The sequence below is a fragment of the Pieris rapae genome, chromosome 4 (genome assembly GCF_905147795.1).
Source record: "Pieris rapae chromosome 4, ilPieRapa1.1, whole genome shotgun sequence".
NCBI lineage: Eukaryota > Metazoa > Arthropoda > Insecta > Lepidoptera > Pieridae > Pieris > Pieris rapae.
In genome coordinates, this window is record NC_059512.1 from 1101234 (window position 1) to 1123957 (window position 22724).

The following is a 22724-nucleotide window of genomic DNA, read 5'->3' on the forward strand; positions in this document are numbered from 1 at the left end:
AGAACTAGACGTTTGACAATGACACTTCACACTACTAGACGGCCTAACTAAAAATAAAAAAATCTATGAACTTACCAGTCTTTTTATTAATTTCTTTTAATAAATAGAAATAATACTATTTTATGAGAATATTACTTAAAAATAAAAGTTCTTAATAAATGATATTTATCAGTCAAAATTCATAACACAATTTAGTTAGACATTTTTCATCTATGGCACAGATTTGCTTTGCAGTTTGCGTCCTTCATGAAGCATTATTTTTTGCATAAATCGGAGTTAAAGAATTTCATAATTATAACTTTTTACATAAAATATAATTATTTCTTTATATTACACGTTGTTGGTGAAGTTGAAATACGCTTTTATTGAAACATTGTGGTCACTGAGCGCTTTAATACTAATTATAATTGCGCTTATAGCTTGTGTTGTTCATCGCAATTATTGAAATATCCCAATATGGAAAAGATATTTAAAACATTTTAGTGTTTTAACTTCTTGCTAAGCGGTGTACTTTCATAGTTCAGGCGCTTAGATCATTTACCTCGAACTAATCGCATTCCATAGGGAACTATGGTTAGAGTCAAATTTGTGCCCTTAGCTACTGTGGACTCTTCGGCGTGGTGATACCGTAACTATTTAGAAAATATGTAAATAAACATGAACGATATAGATATCAAAATAGTGGATTCACCGAAGGACCGGTTACTGGTTGCTGCAGAGTCGCCTTTGCCGGAAAATTCGGGTGAAAATGAGGTCGACCCCTTGTGCATTGACGAGGATATGAACTCCGCTAAGGACTTGCTGCCCGTAGATAAAACTGGCATAGAAGAAGACGTGGGCAACTGTGATGATAACACCAAAGAAGATGTTGTAGAAAATGAACCCAAGGAAGCTACTCCTGAATTAAAGGAAAACTCAAGTAAAGTTATATTAATCATATTTAAAAATTGTCGCATTTACCGTAAAAAAAATTTTTGCCACAAATTTTTGTAAACATCTTATTTATTCTGAAACATATTTTTAATTATTTTTTATTTTTAATATTTTAAGATATTATTGCCGAGCAAAATTGCATCAGCAATATTGAAGAGGAAACTGCCAAAACATCTGATCTGATTGAAGGGCATAATGATACAAATGATGGAGTTGTAACCAAAGAGGAAAGTAGAGACCAATCACTAGAAGAGAAGGTTAAAGAAACATCTGCAAAAGAGGTTGAAGGCGATGTTGAAATGTCCGAAGCCCCAGTAGATAAAACAGAGAAAGAGACTAAACCTAGTCTTTCTGTTAATGGGGATGTTATTAAGGTAAGATTACTTTTATAATAAATATAGTTCTTTGGATTTTTTTTCACATTATTTGAGAAATTAGTCAAGACTATTATAGTGACTTCTTAATACAGTTTTATACAGAATATGTATAAAGAAATGTACAACTCAGGTAAGCATTCATGATATAATAAAATGTAGCTTAACATATATATAAAATTGCAAAACTATTATTTTTCTTTGTCATATTTTTTTATATTGTGCCTGTCTTGAAATGAACTTACCAATATGTTAAGCTATGCCTTCATACTATCCTTTGGATGGTATTATGACCTAATTTATAATTGTCAATATTTCGCAAATTATCCATTTAAAAAATAGAGAAATGTTTTCCCGTTGCTGGGACATTCCCGATCTTTACTTCATATATACTTTATTTATTTTAAGTAGGTTATATTTATTATATTTTTGTTGATATTTTCAATATAAGGAGGAACCTGTGAAACGAAGAGCTAGTGAAGATATTGATACTGAATCTCCATTGAAAAAGCTGTGTCAAGAAGTTGAAAAGACATTTCCACAGCATGATATCATGATAACTGACTACATTCAAACTGCCACCAAAAATAATGTTGATGAAATTCAAAGGCACACAGAACAACTTCTATCAGAAATACAAACTCTAAGAGAACTCGCACAAAAGAAAGAACACGAATGGAACAATATATTACACCTGAAAAAGGTCAAAGAAGAAATTTTACTCAGGCTACTCAGGCGAAAACAAGTTCTATCATTTGAGAAATCACCAGACGTGAATGGCGCGGAACGTTGCGATCCATTCGACTATTTGAATCAAGCCAAAAATCTAGCAATCGATAAGAGTGATGAAATTTCTGGTCTGTCATTGAAACCGCCTGGATCTGCGAATCCTATGATTCAACCACCAGTTATGCCGGTGACGTCGCACTTTAATTTAATGTCAGGGTTGCCACCGCCATATGATAAGACGGCCCACATGCCAATGTCGAAACCAATGTTCCCCCAAGGTTTGATGATGCCCGGTCCGATGCCAGGGTTCCCGAGGGATATGAATGGACAATTACCCTCCAGTTACGGGATGCCTATGGGTCGTCAAGGTCCCATAAAGGATGTTAAGTCTATAATAGCGGATTACAGACAACGCAATCCTGAAATAGCGCCGCGGAGAGGTAGACGCATGAAGTCGATAGTTAATCCGAATATTATGAACCCTAGGCCCATAGCACCCAAGATGGAAAATGTTAACAGCTTGGGAAACTTAAATATGCTATTCAATAATTTGGATATGGTAAGTCTTATTACAATAATTTTTACATTCTCTTTGTATAAATATATGCCTATGCGATTGCGGTGCTAGAGGCACATTTTACAACTTCTCTATAAAGTTATCCTTAGCACTACAACTCCTAATTAAAGCAAAATTGTATGTTACTCTCTGGCGGTAGTTTTGATTTGCGTTCCCTTGTCAATTTTATTCCTGAAACCCCTACTCATAAAACTGAATTCTATCTTTAATGTGCAAAGTATTCTATTTTTGAACTCTTTACCTCTTGATATCAGACGAGCTCAGCCCTTTGATTGTTTTAAAATATTTTTGATCATTTCTCTTCTGCCTCGTAAGTAGGTACTTATATATAACCATTGGATTTTCTTTTACCTTTTTTTTAATATATATTTTTTTAGATTTTACTTACATGTTATTATATGTACTTTTCCGTAAATTATTTGTTTATATACTTCTCGTACTTGAACCTCTGTAGGTGTTTCTTTTTATTGTTCTTTACAAGGGTTGCCTAGATTAATTTATTAAGCCTAATTATCTTATTAAGATAATGAGTATAAATAAAACAAAAAAATATTGTATATAGTTTCGTTTGTCAAGTGCTTAAGGTTACGTAAACTGACTTTGTTTCAGTAAAGAATCGAACTCATAGTTCGATTTTACTCCATATTATTTGGATTTGCTTTTTGATTTGGTCCAATTTGACAATATTGTCTAATAAAAAGAAAATATACCACGAACAATGGTATGATTTTCATATAGAAGATAATAAAGTTGTTCGCACAACTGCAGCTGAGTTTGATCATCGGACGTCGAGGCAGAATACAAATTACCATCTGCATCACCTCCGAAGTCCGTTGTTCCACAACTCAGGGTTTATTGAGGCAATTTTTGCCGGGCAGCACCACAATCTAGGTCCAGCTGCCGGTAGTATTTTCGAACCAATTCGCGATAGGGTCCTTCAATAAAAGAGCGTAGAAATTCCTTAAAGGCCACCAGCGCAATTGCGAGCCTTCTGGCAGTGTGAGTCCATGGTATCACTTAACATCCTGTGAGGTACCGTTTGCCTCCTGTAAGTAAAAAAAAATCGCACGTACAGATAAATAATGTTATTGTTGGCGATGGAAAGAAATGAAATTATATCACTACGTAGTTAAGGTGACATGATGACCTTCAGCAAGCGTCGAATTCATTGCGATGCATCCTTGACCCCTCGCCGCAGAGGCGCGGTACTTGTCTTGCATTATTGGTATTATTGCTTTAACGATATTTGCATTAGCTGTAAATTGTTGTTCGGTAAAATTTTGCGGAATTCACAGAATATATTTCTCGTTAAACGCAGGTGATATGACAATGCAGCAATGTTTAAACATTTATGTTCGAGAGTTTACACTTTTCCACAACTGCATAGACATACAAACATATATATATGTGAGGTGGTAAAAATTGACAATAACCATAAAATGATGTTTATAGTGCAGCTACATCAGGCTAAAAATAAACATAAAACAAACAAATTTTTAAAATCGCAATCCTTTCAGAATCAAAAAGCAATGTTAGAACGTCTCCAACAAATGCAAGCCGGGGGTTTGCCCAATGGTTTATCGTTCAAGGATGTATTAGTGCAGTTTGCGAACATGCAACAACCTGGTATGATGAACCGGCCAATGGATATGCCGCGGCCAGAACACATCCGGCCAGATAGAAGAAGACAGGAAAGGAATGAGGAAATGCATAAACAGGTATTTATGAAACCATGTCTTATTACAATATTTACGATAAAACTTCTTTGGAAAAGACGGATTAGTTTGGTAATTGATTTGGATTTAATGGACAACTAGCGAATTCTTATCGCCTTAAAATATTTTTTGTTTCGCCTTTTTTTCAAAGTTACTTTTAGTTTTTTTTTAGTTCAAGCCATAAATTAAAAAAAATACTAGAATTGTTTCAGCCGTCTTCGAGCTTAGAAACTTTTTTTTCGGTTCATTTGTATTCGTATAGATATTATTTTTTTATTAGCCCCAGATCTGTCATGGATTTAATATATTTTGGTTTAAAAGATTACGGAATTGTATTAGCGAAATTGTAAAAAATTTATAAGAATTGATTTTATATTACAGTATTTTTTTAAATTGATAAATTTGATTTCAATATTTTAAGGCCTCAGAGTTTGATAAGTATGATTCAGAAATAATTTTTGCATCTTTCCATAACGTTTTATAAATTGCAGGCAGAAAGGCTGGCATCACCAAGTCCAAGACTGCCCCCTCCGCCACCTTACCCTGAAATATCTCTTCTCCCAGTCAACTCCAGTCAGGAAAACACACAGCAAAACTCATTGCTGCACGGCATCCTTACAAAGGTATGTGGGTTGGATTTTTTTTAATGTGAAATAATCGTGGCATATTATTTTTCTGTATATATTAATGTATTGGTATAATTTTTAAGGAAATTTGTTAAAATTTTTGCTCTGTATAAGCGAATTGATCCCATAAAAAAGTTCGTTTAGTTAGTCACTGCTGTCGACAGATGTAGGTATAGTGCTACATACTTTTCTTGGCCGGCGGCTAAAATTTGTAATGTCGTCGCCATTTTTAAATGTCAGTTAACTATCTAACAAAAAATAGTTGGATAAAATGTATGTATTTTTATTCCTTGTATTATTAATTACAATGGCAAAGTTTTAAATATCGAACGGTTCTGATTACTAGGTATCGTAAAAGAGTCGAGTATATTATTAATACAGGTAAAACCTATCATATCAGTTGTTCCTAAGCTTGTGTCATATTTATTGAAGCCTAGAATTGTGTTATACATTGTTTTATTAATACATTTCAATATTTTTTTAAGTTAGCATGACTTCAAATTATTCCCCTTTTTATGGTTAATTGTTATTTACTGGCAATACTAAACGTCGTCGTCTATGACAGCGACACTCCTACCGGCCAAGAATAACATGTGGTACTATACTGTGTTTTGACATAACTGACGTTTTAATTTGTTATGAATACAACAAAATAATTTATTTGAAAATTAATTCTTAAATATAAAAATATCTTTTTAATCTGTATAAATGTCTGAAAATGAGTTACTAAGTCTATATAATATACAGTACTTATTCACACGCACGATGCACGCACATACGACGAAAATCCCACTGACTATTAATTATCGATAATTATTTGGGGCTTATAATATAATTTAATATTTTATAATACTAAATAATACCCATTTTACATCGATGAATTATTACACGAACGATTTGTGTAGATAGAAGACAGACGGCTGAGCGTTTTAACGAATTTAAACACGTTTAACAAATTAACAACTAAAATGGTAATAGAGAGAGTGTGGCCTCAGATTTTTTAAAGGGGGCATACGGGCAGGATTTTAAGAGATACCGCCGCCCAAGGACACTAACATGGCCAGAAGGCTTGCAAATGCGTTGCCGGCCTTTTAATGAAACATGAATTCCAATCAAGCCCTTATGTACAATAATTATGACTAATAAGTAATATTATGTTGACTTAACTTTTACAATACTAGTGAAAAGCTTAAAACTACGGTAATGTTCATTAACAGTATTAGTGTTCTGGACACACATTGACACTATGTTCGTGTGTTCTGAATACCGCACTTGCACTTTTTTTCATAAAAAAATAAAAATAATAAGTCACGATTGATATGAAACAAATTTTAGTTCAAAGAGTACTAATTACACAGCTTGTCATTTTTTTCATTTAGCTTGCAATGAATAAAAGTTAGCGACATGGAGCATGAAAAGCGATTTAGATTTACTTTAATCTTAGTGCTAACCCGAGTTTATTTAACTATCGGTTATATAAACCATTCGTCATTGTCGTACTTGGAGTATTGAATAAAATAAATTAATTTTTGACGTTTGTGTTTTGATGAATTATTATCGCTAAAATAAAAACACAGAGTTTATCGAACTTTATAGATTTTTTAACGGTCCTAAATATTGTAGAACCTATTTAATGTAGCTTTTATTAAACGGAATTAAAATAAATTGTTAATAAATTTTATAATTTTATCAATAAAGAAATGTATTTTATTTAAATATCAAATTCGTACAACTGCGTCTATAGGGTTAATCTGTTAGATCTACTTCTCTGTCGTATTTAAATGTCAATGTCAAGTGGTTCATGAAAATGCAAACGTCAAATAAAGCACTCCATTATCGCAATTGGATTAGCTTGAATGAGTGTTGCCAACCTTCCAGCAGGCGTCACCTGCGACTCAGAGTTACTCGCCGACGTTGGCTAAACTGCTTACGTCACCCGAAGGGAAACAGGCGCCGTTGACAACTTTCGGTCAGGCCAAGGTACCTTACAAATAAAGTTGGCGGCTAAAGACTACGGCACTCGATATTATGACTAACGCCCAAACCCAATAACCTATCCCAATCTATTTTTGACCATCTGAGATAATTATAAAGCTATCAAAAAAGCTATTATCGAATACTTTAATATTTTTTGTACGATTTTATTTACTTTATTTGGTTTATATTGATTATGACATATGAGTGTAAAGAGCGAAGAGACTGCATTGTATCTGTCGCACAAAAATGGATTGTCTTCGTAGGGTTTGGTTATTGGGATTCAGATAGGAGATCGATCGACTGTCACGGTCTGATTGAAAACAATCTGAGATTGTGGATTAATTATTGAGTTCGGGCGTTAAGCTATATAAAATCAATGTCTCTCAAAGACTTACGCCAAGTTATTTATATTCTGTCTGAATTGACGGGACTAAATAATATCGAGGGTTTTCGGTTCGAATTTGAACCGCCAGCTAAAATTAATTGGTGTCACAATTGGCCTCGATCAAAAAATTCAAAAATTTTAGTTCTAAGAATAGTTTAAGCGCGTAGATGGCAATACTCATTGTTGCAAAGCCACTTCATTTTCATTTTGCAAAGGCACAGATACACTGAACCGAGATTGTGCATGATGCCGATAAGATTTTAAATGGAAAATTTCGGGAATGTTGGTGCTAGGTGTGAAAAATGTATGTTTGTACAGAATTGTGGCGAGATCACTATAACTCCGGTGCAGCCGACGCCTCCACCGCAAGAGACGCAGACGCAAGAGAAACAAGATGTTGGACAATTGGTAAATAGCCATTTTTATTTCAATTTTTTATTATTATTATGAGAAAATAATCTAATCAACTAGTAATAGAAAGTTGACCTATATGGTAGCCGGCAAACATCTTGAACAAATGTGCGGCGAAGTGTGTGGGCGAGAGAGTGATTCGCAAACTTTCCCCCACTCCCTTGTTTAATGCTTAAGAAGTTTGCCGGTATCTGTACTTAGCTTTCAAACTAAACTGGTCGTTAGATTTTTGTACATGCTTTTTCTAATAGGCAAGTAGGATGTCAGAATTTTGTGCCTGAAAGACGCCATCGGGTTTTTGGATATAAAACGCGGAGAAGTTTTTGAAAGATTTCTATTACCGTGTTGAAAATGTTACAGCAAGTGTACATAGCAGTATGACGGGATACCTTCGATTTGATAGTGGCACGCTGATATTAAATAAAGAGATTAAAATATGTATAGGTACTCAAACTTTCTGGCATTTGGCCCATTAACTTAGCTTTAAAAGAGGCTTCCAGTCCCATTTCTATAAAAATATCATTTGTAAAACTTTGTAGCCATATCGAGTTTTTGCCTCCAATAGGATTTTTAAACGACTCCAAAAAGGAGGTTATCTCTTTTGATTAATTGCTGGAATTAGATTATATTTTTGTAACAAAATCAATATAGAATGATAAGCGTAATAGATATATGTTCACAATTTTATCGGAAACGAAAAGGGTCATATATATATATATATATATAATCCTTTTCCATATAAATAGGTAAATATTATTACGTTGACGCTACGTTTATATTTTTAGTTGATAGTATTTTTTTAATGCATTTTTAATGTAATATTTGACTTTTCCGTTTATCTAGAATGTACGGCAGGACGACGAAGAAAGCCCCGCTTCCGAGGGTGAGGCACCGGGTAGCGGGGGCTCGGGGGGTTCCGCGGGGTGTGCCGGCTCCCCGGGGGGCTCCGGGAGACTCGTCATCGACGAAGCCGCGGAGGACACGCCCCTCTGTCAGGGCTGTCGTACAAGGGACGCACAGTTCGTCTGCGCTGGATGTGCCAATCAGTGGTATTGCAGCCGAGAGTGTCAGGTTGTTATATTTTTTAAATTTCGTTGGTGATTTCAGTCGCATTTTTTAGATAAACATAGGCGTTTGTTTAATTCTTACCAGTGCTTACAGTGCTGAAATTTAAAATGACTACATTATCTGTAGATCCAATAATGAACTAAAAACATTATTCTTATATATACTAATATTTTTCAGGTGGCTGCGTGGGATGAACACTCAGAAATGTGTTCAGGCTGAAAGATGGTTAAGTAATGTTAGGTTATCGCATATATTGTAGATTTTGCCTTACGTATTTACTTAAATGATTTAACTATGGCGGATTAATCGTGTCAATAGATATGAAAACCGTAAAATATACAATAACCGGTTTTCAAAGTAAAGTGAAGCTCTCAGAGACACAGATTTTTATCAGGCAAAATTATTTAATACAGTGACACAACGACATCTGAAATAATATTAAAAAAATCTCTATACATATAATATAAAATCAATTTTTTTTCAATCACTGTCAAATATGTTTAACTTCATATTGACAAAATAGTTAGACAGCGCTAAAAACTTTGATAATCTGTTGCAGGTTTCATTAGTGCGATGACGTTTGAATCTGTCACTGCTGTCACTGTCAAGTAAAGACTAATTTCTTTTTTAAAAATAGCCTGTAAATGGAGCATTAAGATCACAATTAATCTGCTATAGTGATTAAGTACTACGAATAAATTGTAATTGGTGAATCTCCTGTTCCTTGTGTGTTTGATAGAATATGCGAAAAATATCATTCTGACAAAAACAATAGTTTTGATTATGAAAGACAATAACAGTATTTCTTTGTTTACAGTATTTTACGATCATTAAAGTTATCTACGGTTTCACTTGTATAATCCAGTTACAGACTAAATTTAAATGAATCATGATGTTTTCATGTGTTTGACAATAAAATTAGTTTCTTACTTGCCCGTATGGTTTGGTTTTCGAATTGGATTCCTACAATCTCCAAGAAATTCAAATAGCTGGCATTTATAGTTTTAATACAAAAATAATTAAATCAGACATAAATTCAATATTTTAGTCACAAAAATTATTAAAATATTTTATTATTACTGTATTATTATTTGCCTTCTGGAAAAATCTATTTAGAATGACACTTACAATTTCTTTTGGCACGATTTAAATGAACTTTATTTTTAATCTGAAAAGATTCATTTTTGTACTTATATCATAGAACTGCCAAAAGATCCTTGTATGGAAAGATTTGGAAATCTTGTTCGAAGACTTCATACGAAATTATAGATTTTTTTTAATGAATATTCTTTTATACACTTCAGTATTGATAAATCTCCCATTATGTATATAATATATATGCTTTGTCATAATAATAGCTTAGTTAGCCCCTAAGGTCATTCCTTGAATATTTTAGCATAATAAATTATTTATGTATCAAATGTATCGTGGATTTAAATAATTGATTATATTATATAAAGCAAATAATTATAATCAAATTCAAAAAATTACTTTATCTATGTTTTAAATCTATTGGGATTAGTTTTGCAGTGACGAACATCAGAACAAACCTTGTTATTCGTAAGTTGAGTATAGGTATATGGGTACCCCATTAAGGTACTAGTAAATCAAATAAATCATTCAATAAAAAAAATTTTGACAAATCATTAAATTATCTATGATTTACCTTCCGGGTGCGTTTGTAAACTATCCCACGTCCACCTCAAAAAGGATTACATCTTTATTTATTCTTGCTAGCAATGTTAATTGTTAAAACCTATTTTGTAGTATCGAAGTTCAAAATACTACTAAATAAATACTGAGTCAGTTTTAGTTAGGTTTTTATTTTAGAATTGTTAAGTCTCTCCTGCCATGTTAATTGTCAAAATGGCGCCAAATTTTATTTAGACATATTTACAGATGTCATCGTCAAATTTTTAAATTTGGAAAATTTAACTTATTGGCCATACGAAAGACTAGGCGGTATGGTCGAAAGACTATAGCCTGCACCATGGGCGAAATAAAAAAAAAAAAAAATGGCCATTACCGACGGCGCGGTTTACGAACGCACGCCTTGCTCCTGATAAATTGTATTGTATCAGTAATCTTGCATATTTATTTCAAATACATCGACGCCTTAAGTTCTATAGCCCTAGTTAGTGTATAAGATGTAATTTATAGTTGAGAGTATGTGAAACTTGGAACTCAAATTTTCGTGTAATTAGAATGTAAGTATAAGATGTCCGTAAATGTTGTTTTATTCAGTGTGACTTGGTGTGTCACAAGATGGCGCTATGCTTAAAATAAATTGTTACTTTTCGATGTGAATAAAACACGGTACATTTAATTTTCATACAACTTCACCAAATAGTTTGTGCCTTTTATCAACGTAAGCAATATTATTTAAGATATCTAGACTTCTTCGGCCTAACAAGTTTTTTTTCGGCATAAACAAAAACTTTTATCTTAAAAAGATTTTTGGTTGCTATTCATGATTCGCCTGCTAACTTGTGGTTTACCTGAATTATTAAAGTACTACAATTGCTGGCAAATGCTCCAATTGGAACAAATTTAATAGATATTTTTCAAGTTTATAACTGGCTAACTGAGACAGGAAACCGAAATAAAGATGGAAATCGTTATATCAATTTTGATTTAAGTTTAATGTGATATAAGACTGTCGTCTTGGGTTCCTCATTAATTTTTACACCCACGGCACAGTCTCTAATAAACACCAATATATGGACGTCAACAGAAAAGATGTTTGATTCTAAATTTACTTTTACTACCAGTTCGCAAGTCAAGGGCGTACAGCGGGCATGACTAGCATACCAGTTAAAACACCATTTATTCGTTAAATTTGCATATTTTTTTTTATTAATTTGATAAATACTTAACGTTTCTGTGCAGTTTTTAGTCCATTCTTGGCAAATTTGACATCTTCAGATCGTTGGGTAATCCTACTTTGAAATTACTTTAATGCTAAAAAATCAATAGAAGAGAAGAATATCTTCCATTTATGTAGAGCATTTGCTAAGCAGTAATATAGTCATAAAATAAATACATATATAATCATGATTTTATGATTTTTCAATTAAATCGGTTTGTAAATGTGCTAAATTTATTTTATATTGTAAATAAAACTTGGCGCTCGTGTTAGTTTCGTTCCGACCGTGCCAAAACTACTAAACATATGTGCATACAGTTCGCAAAGGTTATATTTTTATATCGCTATGATGCTTTTTGTGTAAGCTAATATAAGGTGTGACGGAGTAAGGTGAAAAGTCGAAAGGTACATACGTTTTAGAACACAAAATACATCAAATCATTGAAATTGTCTCGTAAAATCTATTGATTTTACGGGTACGGTTCATAAAGAAAGTTTTATTAGTAACTGTCGTATACCACCACTGCCTACTGACACTGCACCCTGCGTCCCAAGAGTAAAAAGACTGGCGATGTTAGTAAACTTTATTTCTTATTGAAAATTGTCTATTTTTTGACTTACGACTTTTCACCTCTAAGGCTTAAATATATAGCTTTGAGCTGTGTACCGACTTTCAGCTTATGCTAAGCATTATCTGTCAAATATTAATATCGAAGCTGCGCTCAACACTTTATATTTAAGCCTTATTCCCTAAACAGATGAACTATGAAGATCTATATACATATATATTTTCTATTTGAAATAGAGTTCTGTGAAATAACTATTTTCTCTCAAAGGTTTTGTGAATTTTCGTCGTACTTTTTATTTTTATACAGAACCAGTGTACACAATGTTAGAAATGTTAATATATAGGTTAAAGGCTATCTAAGGTTTGTGTTCGCTTCGAATGTATAACTTGACTTTGAATTTAACGTTCAAATATTATAAAGACAGCGCCTTTAGACGTGACAACGTGTAATAAATCGATAAACGCTCTTCACGCCCGAAAAAGTATGGCTCATTGTCCTGTTACGCTCATTGTACGCTTGCGCCGCATCTATCTCTCTTTTACTAGAAGATTTAAGTACACAATCATTTCATTTTGTTATTTTTTTGTTGATATAATTCGAATAATGTCCCGAAATTCACTATGGATTGAAAAACTATCTGCAGGGTTACTCTCTTACGAGGTAATCTATTTCAATATAATTAACGCTGTCATGTCGCTTACGCATAGAGCGCATACTCAATATTGAGATCGGAACATTACAGGGTAAGCGCCTACTTACCGTCATAACTGACAGTACTATGAATTACACATAATTGGTACCTTGGAAAAAATTGTTGCATTTTACAGATGATTCTTAATTACTACAGAAACATAGCTGTTATTTCTATAGTTATAAGTAACTAGTCTTGTGTTTTTGTCGCATGTGACCTAAAAGGATTGCATGCTGGACTGTTACCCCCTTTTAATTTATTATGTGATGAATTTGCATACAAAAATATCGTGATCGCTATTGGAAGGAAACACTAGTGGGCATTGAGCGCTTCGCTAATTCGCCGTAATATTTCGATCAGCAATAATTTGAGTTTAATTAAATTGCATATTATAGAAAATAGGCGTGTCTTGTTTTAAAATCGCTAGTCAAGTGTTTCGTTACCTACATAACTGTTTATGTATTTTGTAACTTATATTTTAATAAGATATTAAATCAGTACTGTCTTTCAAACGTTGTATTATTTCATACGATTCCTTATGTCATTGACAAGGCTTTCTTAGGTCATTTAAACTTGAAAACCTCACCAGTTTTTTTAATAAATATCCGTGAATTTGCCGTTTAAAATTAGCAATGTATGTTGAGTTAATTTTAACTTAAGAGTCGATTTCGGTGTAGTGTAAATTTGGCAAGGCTTTTAGACGCTTGCCCTATAAGAGATGTGATAACTTTTTATCACTACTGCTACACGGGCTCATCACTAAACTACACTAATGTCACTATGCAATTTGTCTATGTATATGAATTTACTTACTATTATTTATAACTGGGAATCTATATATAAAAGGTTGGGAGTAAATTTACAAGATCAAAATATCTGTTGTTCGTTTACTAATACCATCTTACATACCAATACAGCAATAGGTCCTAGAGCCTAAAGGACTAGGGATAGTAGGAATTTAATCAGGATTGGGTCAGAAAAAACCGTTTTTTTGATTGACCTGGTAACGGACAACAGTTTCGAGTGATGCCACTGCCCATGGACAATTTCACAAGGATCTTTAAGAATTGGTACTCTCTTTTCTTCAAGGAGCCTAAGCCTTCGAATTGGTCCGTAAATACATCAGCAGGTAGCTGGTTCCAGTATTGGTGCACATAATTTGCCTTAAATACCGCTCAGATGTAACCTCATCATGTAGCTATTTATCCTACTCTAAACACTCCAAATGTGTGTTGAAGTGGAGAGAGACCCCACAAACTCGAAACGGATGGGCATCATCAAGCATCACCTGAATCGTCATCGACGATCAGAATCGTTCTTGTTGAATAACCCTCATAATAAACCTTAAATAATAAATCTTTTTTTTTTCAAAACCTTTCTCCCAAATGGAGATAGAAAAAGTCCCTGAACACAATGGTAGGAGTAGAGTAAATAATAATAAAAAAAACGTAAATTATAATGGTTTAAAAAATCGTCGGAACTTTCTACAAAAGGCTTCACGGGGAATGCAATAAAACACATGTATAAAAATAACTTTCTTTAGTCATAAACATTGTAAATATACAAAACTTCACATAATTAACATTTAGTACAAACAACGAATTAAAGCAATAATCTCTTACATATAAACAACATTTACAACGTACAGGGATCTTTAACAATTACTTGATGTACATGTGCAGACAATAATAATCTTTCAAGTTAAAATAGGGTCTATCATCAAAAAATATTTAATTTTAAATCATAGGACCAAAAGAAACTTGTGGCGATTTAACAGGTAGATGAGTTGTATAAAATTTATTCGATAAGAAACTAGATTATCTCCTATTGGCAAGTTTTATAAAAAGCATAATCATCTATAAAGTATTTCAGTACAGAAAAAGGTATATTATCTCATTACAAACGGAAACTTAGCTATTTGGGTATAAAATCCAATTTTTTTACTTTCGAGTGACTGAAACTTGTCAAAAATTCATTTCTCCATGTCCAGAGAGCAAGGGAAAGATAGCTAATATTGTTGAACCCAGTTTTTAAAGAATTATTTAAAATTAATTTGTTTAATGAATAAGTAATTAATTCAATAATATCGCTATTATTTATCGGTACACACTCGGTACACGAAACAATTTATTTTTGGTCCAATATAGATTTTCCCAAAAACCAGTCTACGAGTATTAAAACAGTAAAATTGTACGTCTTGACTAGGTGCGTCGACAGATAAAATTGCGCAGACTAGATTAAAATGTCATTTTAATAAATTTTAAAAAGATAACAGTAAAACTATGTTAACCAATACAACTATACTATAGTATTACATTTAGATATATAGACAACCCACCCAATGCTTAACTTGTAATTTACATAATATAGCTGTCTCTTCGCTTACAAGCTATTAACAAAGACAATATGATGCTGTATAGAGCAAAATTACGAAATATTAATTTTGATTAACTGAAACGTGGCTATCTAACTTTGGCATAATTTCGGTTTATAGGCTTAGAAAAATATGGCTTTTGAAGTTCTAAAGGTTATTTGGCAACTATTTATTGTAAAAATGTTACGAAAATCTAACTATGTGGGATCTTCAGCGTTGAACGAATGCGTAATGGTGATAAGAATTATAAAACGAGTTTGGCGCGTTTCGCTTGATTGTGATTTGACATGCGTTAGAATCTGCTAAATTGGGTAGAACCCCAGGTCCAGACTAGATCCCAGTAGAGGTCGTTAAACTCTTGGAAGGGGATAATATAAACTTGCTTAAACGATCATTCAATCACATTTATGACACAGGTGAACTCCCAACTGAGTGGCTGAGATCTACGTTTATTACCCTCCCGAAAAAGAAAAACGCTCGAAAATGTGAGGAATATCGTACAATCAGTCTTATGAGTCACGTGCTAAAGTTATTTTTAACCATCATACATAATTAGAAATAAGTGTGACGAACAATTGGGAGATAACCAGTTTGGTTTTCGTTCTGGTGTAGTGTACACGGGAGGCACTTTTTGCTTTGAATGTCCTCGTACAGAAGTGTCAAGATATGCGGAATGACGTCTTCCTATGCTTTATAGATTATGAGAAAGCTTTTGACAAGGTTAAGCATGACGTCCTCATAAATCGCTTAATTGACACTGGTCTCGATGAAAAGGATCTAAGAGTAATCAGGAACCTGTACAAAGACCAAAAAGCAACCGTGAAAGTGCATCACGAAGAAACGGATGAGATTAGTATTTACCGTGGTGTTCGTCAGGGTTGTATATTGTCTCCGTTGCTATTTAATGTATATTCCGAAGCAACTATATCAGAGGCCATTGAGGGGTTAGAGGTTGGTGTGAAAGTTAACGGAAAGATCATCAATAATATTCGCTATGCAGACGACACTGTCTTGATGGCCTCGTCGATGGAGGATTTACAAATGCTCGTTAATAAAGTTCAGGAAACTACCGAAAGAGACGGTCTGACTATTAATGCAGTGAAGACGAAGGTGATGGTGATTTCTCGAAACGACACTTTGGGTCCTAATTTATCTGTTACTGGAAGAACGTTGGAACGGGTGCGGCAATACAAGTATTTGGGAACTTGGGTTACAAACGAGTGGAATCCTGATCAGGAAATTAGGTCTCGAATTGAGATTGCCCGAGGATCTTTCAAAAAAATGAAGAAAGTTTTGTGCTGCCGTCACTTGACCATTAAACTCCGAGTCAGAGTTCTCCTTTGTTACATATGGCCAATTGTTCTGTACGGCTGTGAAGCTTGGACAATTAAAGAAGATAACTGCCGGCGCTTAGAAACATTTGAGATGTGGTGCTATCGTCGGATGCTTCCTATCAGCTGGATCCAGAAGGTCACCAACGAGGAGGTTCTGAGACGAGTTGGAATGGTGAAAAAACTTATGCAGAACATTAAGAAGCGAAAAGTTGCGTACCTGGGCCACGTGTTGCGCCATGACCGCTACCACCTCCTTCAACTAATAATAATGGGAAAACGGCGTGTTGGTCGAAGGAAGAAGTCATGGCTTCGCAACGTCAGGGAGTGGACGGGTATTGCAAATGCGGAAGAGTTGCTGCATCAGGTGCAGGACAAGACGCGTTTCAGAAAACTGACGGCCAACCTCCAGTAATGGAGAGGCACTTGAAGAAGAAGAAGTGATTTGGCAAGTTTGACCGTTTTAGGTCTCCAAAGATGTAAAGTAATACCGACGCCCATCGACACTCATTACCAGAAGGCTCGCAAGTGTGTTGCCGGTGTTTAAATGCCTGCCGCGAATAATAAATATTTGCTGAGTAATTAAACGTTAAAAACAGAAGCTACTGACAACAATATTACATGAATACAATATATATTTTGTTTTGTAATGACATATTTTATGATTTTTGTACAATACTGTTAAATAAATATTTTAAAAAAAATTGCGTATACACGTAACGTTATTGACCAATCACGATCAAGCAAAACGCGTTCGTTCGAACCGTTTAAACCCTTTTTAAAATATTAGATACAATTCGTTGTATATGTTTAACCGATCAATATCTGTGTTTTTTAATCAATCCGTGGTCAAATACGTGGTCTACAGTATAATCTTAAATAGCACCGTTAACATATATAAAAATATTTCATTGAGCAAGTCATACCAGACACACATTAGAGAAAATAATTACTCTGATTATCTCTCTCTCTCTTCTTCATCTCATTACATGTAATTAGCAGCACTTATTTTCTCTAAAACTACACCTTTTAACACAATCAATAATTCCAACGTACATATGAAGTTCTTTTAAATCATAAACATTGAGATCTTAAATCATTAAAAAAAATTGTATTTACATTTTAAGAGTAAAGTTTTACTTTGTAAAGAAATTAAAATGGTTAAAATAATGTTTTTATGATATATTTTAGAACTTAAAAAAAATGTTTTTTGGACTTGTTTTTATTACTTAACAAAATTAATGTTAATATATAATTTATCAAATTCAGTAAATGAGTGCTCTGACTAAAAACACCCAAATAATCCTATATCCACTAAACCAGCTTAATATTAATTAGGGAGCGTTCAAGTATTACGTCACGCAATCCCCCCCCCCACCCCTCTCATGTAACGCGCCATAACGTTATTCTGTACCCAATTGTTAAACGTTTCGTTACCAGCCAGTGACTCATTAAATGACGTCACCATTTATGTGGTGTAAAGTATCGGAAAGTCGAAAATAATATTAACAATCCCACCATTTTTATTAATATTATTTTTATATTTTATTATTATATTTATTATTCAATGGGGGTTTTATCCCAACCCCCCAACCCTCAAATTCTTTAAGTAATACTCGAACGCTCTATTAGATCATATAAAAGTATTCCGTAAATGTATAAAAACTTGTTTTAGTATCAAACAATTATACAAATATAACCTAACTCTCTAATAAATTGTCAATTCAAACTTTAACAATCACTTTAAAGATTGACGCTAAATATATTGACGTTTATGGCGTTCTATTAGCTGTCAATATCTTTCTTAAAACGTCAAAATTCCCGCGAGAGAGATCAAAAGACCGTTTAGTAAAAATAAATCAGTGGCGCTGCAACCTTTTTCAGGTATGGCTTCAGTTTTCTGTCACATGATAATTTATCAATCTAAAAGGTGTTCAGAATCCTGTGCCTGACGCATGCCGTTGACCTTTTGGTTTTAAGGCCAGAAAGTCTATTGGTAGCCGGGGAATGAACCTCAGGGATGAATCGCACGCTGAACGCAAAAGGCCAACAGTGCTCTCAAAAGAAATTTAACAAATCAAATGTTATAGTTAAATGTCCCACACAACTGCCAATTATGACATGCAAAATCTGTACATTTGTCAAATGACATGAACGACAATATCTCCTTGTTTAAACTTTACAGAAAGGCTGGTTTACTTGACGATAAACACAACATCGCTGTCCTTCTCCATTTGTTCCTCTAAGAGCGAGACTGACATACCGGTCTGACAGCACAACTCGTCCATACATATGAGGCCGTTGTACGTCCGAATGCACGCGCTGTGACAACTTCGTACGGATGACGTTTCATTGTGAACTGTCACTGGGAACTGTGAAAAATATTACGATAAAAACATATGTACGATTTATTTGCCGGTTTGTAGAACTTAAGAATTTTATATTGTAATAAAATTAAATTCGTAATATAAGCGCGTTTAAAAGATATAAGTCAGACTTGTATCTTCAGATCTGGATTCTTTTAGTCACAAGTAAATCACAGAAAAACGTCTACCTTGTACCGCTTAGAGGAATACATGATGATGAAATGTATTTTTGTAGAACGGTCAGGGCAGGAGGCTCATCTTATGTTAAGTGATAATTCGCATGTGGACACTCTCAGCTGCTTGCGAATGCGTTGCCGGCCTCTGAAGAACCCTAAGTCAAATTAGTTCGGAAATATTGCATTAAATAACGCTGAGTTGTGGAACGAAACACTATCCAAAGCCTATAGTATAATATGTTAACTCAGGAACGAATGGATCGATATTGATGAGTTCAATAAAGATCAACTAACCTTATAAACTCGTCTAATCAGGCCTTCCAGTACTCCAAATAGCACCAACTTCCTCTCATTAATAGCTAGATCTTGTGGCTTCATTCGCCTACAAAGATCGCGTATCGTACTCCCGTATGTCATACCAGCGTACATACGAAATAAATCGCTGACTTTTGGTAAATGTCGGGCTGAAAATACAAAAGATGTCAAGCGGCTTGGAAGTACAGTTAATTGCTAATAGATGGCGTGGGTTCTAAATTGTTCCTCGGTTAAACTATTTTGCAGGCTGGCGATCGCAAGATAAACTGTTGTATGACTGAATAAAAAAAAATATATTGTTTCATGTTTATAATAATTTAGTTATAATAATATCATTAGAATACGACAGATTGTAAATACTTTACTATGAAATTATTTCTTTCTTTCGTAATTCTACAACAAAACGATTCAGACATACAGGTGATTAAATACATTTTACTAAGTAATACCTATTTCGGATGTGTTGTGTGGTGTGAAGTGAATTGAAATGAAATCGTTTATTTGCGAAGATAGTAGCACAATTAATTAAATTAAATTTTATTATGTCATAATAATAGGTAATTTAAGTAATGTAATAAAGTGTGGTATGTACTGTTCATGATGCTCGTGATTTAGAGTCTCCTTTTTACTTTACTTTTACTAAAAACTCAAACAATATCTTGTTAAGCTGTCCTATACTGATACAGAAAATATTCTTATTGTACAAAAATAGTATAGATATAAATGTATTATGTAGAATTAATTAAGCAATAGTGTTTAGATGTGAAAAGGAAGAGACTGGCTGCCCACAACACAGGGAATCCTAGTGTGGGGGCCAGTGCACTCTACTTTATCGAAACTTTCTTGTATATTGTGTCTAATAAAGAATAAATAAAGAATAAAATAAAGAATAAATAAATAAAGCATATTCCCCGATAAATATAGGTCGTTATATAAAAAATAATGCTTACGTGATCTTGCGCAGAATTCAACACACTGCCTCTGTAGACCCGGACATCGCGTTAATTGTCTTAATTTTGGAGTTGCGCTGTAGACCTGTAAGAATTCAATTAGAAAATTTAATGAGTTTTCAAGTAATATTTTTCTTCATGTAAGTTTCACACTAAAAGGTTTACTTAAATGTAACACCGGTGTTATATTTACTACGTGTTTAAACGAACATTCATCGTTCGAATCGATAAGTAAATTTTACAGATTCAAGCTGTCAATTAAATAGTCACCACTAACGAAAACATTTTAGTGTGTTGGTTACGATAATATTTTCATATATAATTGTATCAAAAACAATGTTTAAACCAGGTCTTATAATTAGAATTTTCTGTTCTACTTACAGCACAGTATTGAAAGATGGGCACCAGTGTTACTACGCCATAGTACACTAGATTCTGGACGCAGGCACGTACCAAGCTTATTTCTACGTCCGTTAACGACGCGATCTTTGCCACGTGGTTGAAGCCGTCTATGTGTGGTAGTATCTGTAACATGATAATTGTTTATTTACAAAAGTTCGCCAACGCTCGACACACTGACACATTGGTACAAAACAGTACCAGTAAGTACAGGTTTTTATTGCATTATCACTATTTTGTATGGATAAAAAGAAGAGAGACCACTCGGTCTCATAGGCCAATCGAGTGGGAGAGAGATAGATGCGGCGCAAGCGTACAATGAGCGTAACGGGACAATGAGTAGTGAGTAGTGTTTGTTCGTGCGTGCATCCGGCGTTCATCGATTTATTAGATGTTGTCACGTCAAATATGTAAAAATAAAAAAATGAAAAATGATCTTAGTGAACGTGTTTTTGTTATTTTTCATTGCATTTGTTTCCTGTTGACGGCTGTACTGGTGCCCCGACATTTAATAAATAAAATTATTAATCACGTGGAATTCCGTGTCACTTATAGAAAGAAACAATTTCGGTTTAAGTATTTGTAAATTACAATCGTTTGTAAATAAATTGTAGATACAGTCGACTCTTGATAATTAGATTACTCGTTTTGAGTAATCTAATTATCAAGAGTCGTTTGATTTTATTTTTCGGTCCCTTGAAACATACTCGATAAATTGAATAAAATCAACGTTAATTGGTCCTCTCGCTAATGGAAACTTAAGGGAATAGTATCTTGCTCGCAAACATGCGATATTTTTAAGTCCAAACTTCCCCGTACACTCATTAATTTGAAGTGTTTATGTAAAGGCTATATAGACCTAACAGATTACGGATTTCTTTTCTAAATAATACTTTGTATATTTAAATGTTAATACATAATAAATCACAAATTAAACAAACAAATTAAACTCTATTTGGTTATAAAGCAGTCGAACTCTTAGTAATTTGAACTTTCTTCTCTTCCTTTTCTGTTAAATTTATCCCTGGTCCCTTGAGTTTCAAATTATCTATATTGGAAAAGACTAGATAATTCGGACCTTTGACATATACCAAATGTTTGTTGGTATTTTCTCTCAAATATCAAAAAGAGTGTGTGTACGCGTTAGAAGTTATACTTCTTTAGCGTATGGTGAAAAAAAGACAACTAAAATACAGTAGTGATTAACGATAAATATTAAAATTAATCAAAAAGATTTTATTTAAATAAATAAAAATTATTAGTAAATACTATCACCGTCGTATATGAAATTGATTTAAAACACCAAAATAATTTTTATTTATTCATACTGTTTAATTGTACTGTTACGAAACATGTGTTTTAAATATAAAAATGCTAGAATATACAACTTGAACATACTTGAACCTAACTTTACAATGTCAAATTTAGGTGTTGGTGTGCGCGCACCGCAAAAATTCACTCTCATCATTTTCCCCCATCGCCCCAAAAGAAGTATAACTTAAAAAATATATACCATTTCATATATGTATAGAGATTCTGTAGTTTATTTGTAGAGGTAATTCTTCGTTAGCAAATTTCAGGATAATGTAAATTTCTTACTTTTTTACGCTTTCATGTTCAATTAACTTAGCTTGCAATTTATTAATCACGGAAGTATCTCCGGCGATGCGTTAATTATTGTTTTCTTGTACTCAGAGTGCATAATTAATTGCTTAGCAACTAGAGGACTGTGTGTTACAAGTAATAACGGTTTACCATTGTATACTGTCTTTGAATTGAAAGATAACGATGCTCCCAATAAGAGAATAAATTATCATTGTGTGCGAAAAATAAACATTTATTGGCAACAAATCGAGTAACATCCTTGAATACGTATCCTTGTTGCTACGCCA

General features: G+C 33.5%; 2 protein-coding genes across 3 annotated transcripts in view; one reads left to right on the forward strand and one right to left on the reverse strand.

Moving 5' to 3' along the window:
* The first annotated feature begins 242 nt into the window (after positions 1–242).
* On the forward strand, positions 243–13362 carry LOC111004118. 2 transcript variants are annotated; one of them, XM_022274975.2, is made up of 9 exons: positions 243–919; positions 1051–1307; positions 1759–2595; positions 4131–4331; positions 4820–4951; positions 6833–6934; positions 7635–7724; positions 8571–8798; positions 8973–13362. In XM_022274975.2, exons 1-9 carry the CDS (start codon positions 658–660, stop codon positions 9012–9014), a joined length of 2151 nt encoding a protein of 716 aa, XP_022130667.2. In that variant the 5' UTR covers positions 243–657; the 3' UTR covers positions 9015–13362. The 2 variants fall into 2 exon arrangements, with proteins under 2 accessions (XP_022130667.2, XP_022130668.2); XM_022274976.2 differs by lacking the exon at positions 6833–6934 and having other exon boundaries at positions 245–919.
* Positions 13363–18092: 4730 nt separating this feature from the next.
* LOC111004125 (GATOR complex protein NPRL2) overlaps positions 18093–22724 on the reverse strand; it is a 28709-nt gene continuing 24077 nt past the window's right edge. Inside the window, exons 5-8 of the mRNA XM_022274987.2 lie at positions 20815–20958; positions 20434–20518; positions 19463–19632; positions 18093–18998 (exon numbers count right to left, since the gene is read on the reverse strand). Coding sequence (XP_022130679.1) covers positions 18822–18998; positions 19463–19632; positions 20434–20518; positions 20815–20958 — 576 coding nt within the window. The 3' untranslated portion in view covers positions 18093–18821. The remainder of the gene's footprint in view (positions 18999–19462; positions 19633–20433; positions 20519–20814; positions 20959–22724) is intronic.